Below are 5,372 nucleotides of genomic sequence, written 5' to 3'. Positions count from 1 at the left end.
ACAACCCCCAACTCCCATCTTTCACAGGGATTCCTGCAGACCTTCCCCCCTCCCCCCCAGGTACCTGTTGAGTGCTCCCTGCCTTGCCACCACCCGGGTCTTGTCTGGTCTACTTGCTGCTGCCTCTGCCTGGCTCCACGTCCCCCACAGCCTCGGGGTTCAGGGCAGAGCCCACATTTCAGTGGACTTGCCCACCTCTCTGCACTTCAGGTCCTGCCCAGTCTGCATGGTGGTGGCATGGCCTGGGGTGCCCACAGCTCCCCTCTCTGTCTCGGAGACTCCACTCACCGCTTAGCGTGCAGCTCAGTTACAACAGTGCTTGCCTCCCCCTCCTGGCTGTAGGTGGGGGGCGACTGGGGCTCATGACATGGGACTGAGTCCAAGTGCACAGCCAGGAAGGGGTGGGATCCCCAGGGCAGAAGTGACATGCAGGGTTCTTCTAAGAAGCTGCTGAGTGGGCTGGGTGGTGCGTGTGTGCAGACTCAGGTGGGACTTGAGGGAGTGAGGGGTGTCCAAGGGGGCAGGGAGCCTAGAAACTGGGGAAGGGGGGGTTGGAGAGAGTGGCTGGGGGTACAGATGGACAGGCTGGATGGGTGTCACAGAGGAGGGTCTGGTGTGTGTGAGTGTGTGTGTGTACATGTGCATGAGGGCATGTGTGTACATGAGTCTGAATACATACATCTGCGATACGAATCCAAGAGTGTGCACATGTGAGTGTGCACACGCACAGCTCTGCCAGTTTAAAAGTGTGTATACGCATGGGTGTGAGTGTGCATGTGTGTGAGTAAGCCAATGCATGAGAATGTGAGTGTGTGCCTGTGAGCATGTGTGTAGGAGTGTGTGAATGTGTCCCTATGCATGTGTAAAAAAGTGTGAATGCAAGAGTGTATCTGTGTGAGAGTGTGCGTGTGTGGAAGTGTGTGTAGCGTGCTTGTGAGAGTATGCATGTGCTGGAGAGAGAGAGGGAGACAGGAAAGGGAGTGAAGATACGGGTGTTGTGCGTGTGTGTGTGTGTGTGTGTGTGTGTGTGTGTGTGTGTACAGGCCCGGTCCCTGGCTCACCTGAGGCTGAAGTAGCGAGAGTAGCTGGGGGTATCCGACCTTTAGGGACAGGACTGCTGCTCTGTTGGTGGTAATGCACAGAGAACTCTCTCGCCTTTCTTGGCAAAGACCACAGCAACGCAAACAGAACCAACCCACGTTCAGACCCATCAGAGAGATTGAGGCTGGGGGTGGGGGTGGGACGGCGGAAGGGAGGGGGTGGGAGAGGCCACGGACAGAGGGGGAGGGGCACATCAAGGCATTCACTTAGAAAGCCCAGGGCGTGGACGTGCAAGGCTGATGCGAGAAGATGCTCCCACAGTTAATGTAAGGCATTTAGACTTCAGAAAGAAGTAAAACCAACCGGATTCTAGATGCAGATGTTGAAGATGGATGGGGAGCGGGCGGGCGGGGGCAGTTGGGGAGGCGTGTTCAGCGTTTTTTTAGGTTGATTTGTAACCAGTGCCAAAAAACCCATGGGTTTCGGTTCCCGGGCGGGGAGTGGGGGTGGCGGGTTGGGAGATAGTCATTGGTGTATGAACACACAGACCACGTCATGGATGAACAAATGAGTTTCATAGTGCATTTTGATTGGATGAGTTTTTCAGACGGCGTTGTGCCAATATACAGTTTAAAGAGCAGGCATGAAAAGAGACAAGACAAGAAACACAGTCATTATCCATTGCACACAGGGTGGCCCCACGTCCCCTGGCCACTGGGGGCAGCAGCTGAGGCCCAGTGGGCCCCCCCACCCCGCCCCAGGTAGCAGTGGGGTCACTCCCACGTGCTCTCTATTCATAGCCCTGGGAACTTGCCAGTCCCATCCAGCAGTCTAGCTCTCTTCCCCTGCTCCAGACCCAGTGGGCTTACCTGAGAGGCAACAAAGGGGTGGACCGTGTGCCTTGCCATGACGAGCAGCCTCCCTTCACACCGGGTCAGGAGTTAACACCCACCCTCTAGTTTCCCCCCAACATATATGAACATGTGAATATATTTCGGAGGCAGGGATGGCCAGTGGACCCAAACCAAATGAAGACATTCATGGGGGTGATAGCAATAGCGATCAATAATCATCACCATAACCACTGCAGTTTGCAACATTCTCTATCTCCCAGCAGGCTCTGTGCCAAGCGCTTTGCGTCGGTCGCTCACTGGTGTTGGGTCTTGCAGCCTCCCCCACAGGGGCACCACCTTTATAGGGGCAGGTGACCCTGAGTGTCTGCTCCGTGGCTCTGCCGCCAGGGCAGGCCGGGCCCACTCCGTGGGTGAACACATAACATGAGTGTGAGTTTTGCAAGGACCCTGTGAGGCTGGCTACACTGACTGGCCCCACTTTACATGCCATGGGAAGATGCCAGGGAAGATGCCAGGCGGCTGGTGGTGGTGTGGTGCTGTGGCCCCAGGAGAATGGCTCATGTGGCCACTGGGGTCAAGCCCAGGATTTCATACTGGTTGTCCTGGGGAACAGGAAGCTTCAACAACCTCTCTCCTTCTCCCTCCTTCCCATCTTCACCCAGAGGGACTTTAAGTTGAGAGGCTTCTGTTCAGCTAGGTGGAGCGTTTTTTGGTGGGCACCAATCGGATTTCTAGGCTTTTCTAGACACTCAGGTTCTTCCACCGGAGAGTGGCAAGTGGGGCTGGCCCTATGGAGATAGCTTTCGGTGGGCCTGATGTCCCTAAGGCCCTGGACAGGAGACAGAGGGCGGGAGGAACCTAGCTCAGACCCAGGGCAGAGGCCAGCTTCCTGGGGCTCCTTGTCATCCCTGCCTTCCCCTCACCTCCACCTCCTGCTCTGTTCCCTCTCGTCGGACGCTCTGAAGGTGCACAGACCCTGACCATGAGCTAAACTACGCAAAGTGCTTGGCTTGTGCCTGGCACCCACCCCTCATCAGTGCTGATTCAGTTTGCTCTTAGGTCCTGGTTGCTCCCATGGCCAGCCCTTGGCTTCCAACCTCTTTGTCCTTTTGTGCCCCTGTGCCACCCGTCCCCAAGATCCCAAGGTTCACCGGTGAAAAGCCATGGAGAGGGTCTGGGACGAGCACTGGGGCGGTTTGCCAGACCCCGGGGAAGGGGATGTGGCCTGGAGGGTTCTCCGCCAGAGGTCCCGAAGCCCCTAAGTCCCCGGGAATTCCCCTGGGGCTAGAGAGGGGCAAGGCCCTGGACACCTTCTGTAGGCTCTGGGGGTGGTGTTCCCCCACGGCCTGAGAGCCATATTGCCCTCCTGTCTACAAGCCAGGAAGGTCGAATTTAAGCAGAATTTATTTGTTGGGTTGGTTCATCCAGGGACCCACTGAGTTCAGTAGTCAGCCATACCCCAGGGCCACGCAGCTTCCCCCCTGCCTCCCTCAGCTCCACACGATCCCTGGCACCCCCACACTCCCTCTGTGGCTAGGGCTACATTGTTGGGACCTCCTGAACCCAGCCCAGCCCCCAGAGAGAAGCCAGCAGGACACTTACCCCAAACTCCGTCACAAGGATGTCGGTGATGCTGCCCAGAACAGTCACAAAGTCGAAGATGTTCCAGGCATCACGGAAATAATTCTAGAGGGGGACCCATAAGACAGATGCCAAAAGAGGGCTCCTGCCGGCCCCCGAGGGGCAATGCCCAGGACCAACACTGGCGTCCTGCCGCCCCGGGTTGGCCTGTAGCACCTGCTCTGAGCCCCCGACTCAGCAACTCACTGCTTCACAAAGACCCTCAGAGGGAGGGACTGGTGCCCATCATTGGACACCAGGTGACTGAAGCAGAGCCGCCAGACTGGGTCCCAACCCAGGTCTTTGTGAGTCCAGGGTCTTCCATCAGAAACCCACGGCCTCAGGAGGAGTTACAGCCCACTTGCTAAATAAAGGGAAGGAGGCCTCGTGGTGCAGTGGTTACGAGTTGGGCTGCTGACCACAGGGTCGGCAGTTTGAAACCACCAGTCACACTGAGCGCCCATAAAGAGTTACAGTCTTGGAAACTCACAGGGGCAGTTCCACCCTGTCCTATAGAGCCCCTAGGAGTCGGGATCAACTTGATGACAGTTGAGTTTGGTCTGGTTTTTGCTAAAGAGAAGGTGCCGGAGCCAGACCCGAGTTTAAATCCCAGCTCTGCTTTGAGCCAGCCATGGTCTACCGATGGCCTGGGCCGTGCCGTGTTCTTAGTCTGGCAAAGGGGCATTCTGACAAAGATGTAGAGCTGACACTAGACCAGGAGCCTGCAGGCCTTCTCTGGTGCCCGACCAACTTGTGAGGGCTGGGTGTTTAGTGATGGCCACGGGGTTTGGGGCGGAGGAGCGTGGAACCCTCTAGAACTCTTAACCTTGGGCTTGGCCACCGGCAGTGCTCTGCATGACCACTGTGTGCAAACAGAGACTTTGCTGATTTCGGCCATTAAGCTCACTGTAGGGGCTGTCTTGTTACTGCAGCTTAACCTGACCCGTTCTGATGGGTGCCTTGGGGCTGGGGGCTGGCACCAGGGGGATATACAGTGAACCCTCGCCACTTCGCGCTTCAACTTCCGCGGCTTCACTCTATCGCGGTTTTTGCGTAACAGCACCCAGTGCCTACACCCGCTCCTTCAGAGGAAAAAGATGGCGACCCACCTGTAGAGTACATCCCTTAAGTCATTTCATAGGCTATTGATTACAGTATTTGTAAGAACTATGTATAATAATACTGTATGTGAAATATGTAATACTGTAAACTAGATGCCATAAATAATATAATAAATAATAAATGATAATTGTAACGTCCAAAATGTTTTACTGTATTTTCCCTTTTTCGTTTAATAAATTGGGTAATATGAGTGTAATGGTGACTAAAGGGTGTTTTTTCATGTCCTCTATGCTCTAACTACGAAAATATTTGATTTACAAATAAGGGATCCTACTTCGTGGAATTTCATTTATCACGGTAGGGTCTAGAACCGATTAACCGCGATAAACGAGGGTTCACTGTATTTCAGCATCAGAGCCCATCCCATGGACGCCCCTGCCTGGATCTCACAGGTTGCAAACAAATCGCCCCTCCGCTCCCAGCTGCCCCGCCTCCCTCCCAGTGTAATCCTTCCCAGCATCTTCAGGGAAGCCGAGGCTGGACGGTCAGGGCTCGGGCTGCGATCTGAGTGGGCAGCGTCCTCCTCCCCCAACCACTCGGTCTTACACAGAAGAGCACGAACCCTGGAACCCAGGGCCCCCCCGCACACTGTCCCAGGGCCATGCTCTGGCCCCCACGGGTCCTGCGATTTCAGGGGCCTGGGCATAGGACAGCAGTGGGAGCAGCAGGCATAGACAGACAGACGTTGCTGCAGACAGGTGACAATGTCAAGGGCACTCAGGTCCCATGGACACT

At 55.6% G+C, this 5,372-nt stretch overlaps 1 protein-coding gene across 1 annotated transcript in view; it reads right to left on the bottom strand.

The window, feature by feature from the left end:
- Nucleotides 1-5,372, bottom strand: part of CACNA1A (calcium voltage-gated channel subunit alpha1 A) — a gene marked incomplete at its 3' end in the record, with an annotated part of 251,525 nt that overhangs the window by 28,178 nt on the left and 217,975 nt on the right. The window contains exons 31-32 of the mRNA XM_045289704.1: nt 3,498-3,581; nt 1,405-1,410 (exon numbers count right to left, since the gene is read on the bottom strand). Of these exons, the coding sequence (XP_045145639.1) occupies nt 1,405-1,410; nt 3,498-3,581 (90 nt within the window). The remainder of the gene's footprint in view (nt 1-1,404; nt 1,411-3,497; nt 3,582-5,372) is intronic.

The sequence above is a fragment of the Echinops telfairi genome, unplaced genomic scaffold, assembly GCF_000313985.2.
Source record: "Echinops telfairi isolate 266 unplaced genomic scaffold, ASM31398v2 ScPeMD7_30;HRSCAF=105, whole genome shotgun sequence".
In the NCBI taxonomy this organism is placed as follows: domain Eukaryota; kingdom Metazoa; phylum Chordata; class Mammalia; order Afrosoricida; family Tenrecidae; genus Echinops; species Echinops telfairi.
The sequence above is the reverse complement of the archived record's forward strand: the minus strand, read 5'-3'. Positions and strand labels throughout refer to the sequence as shown.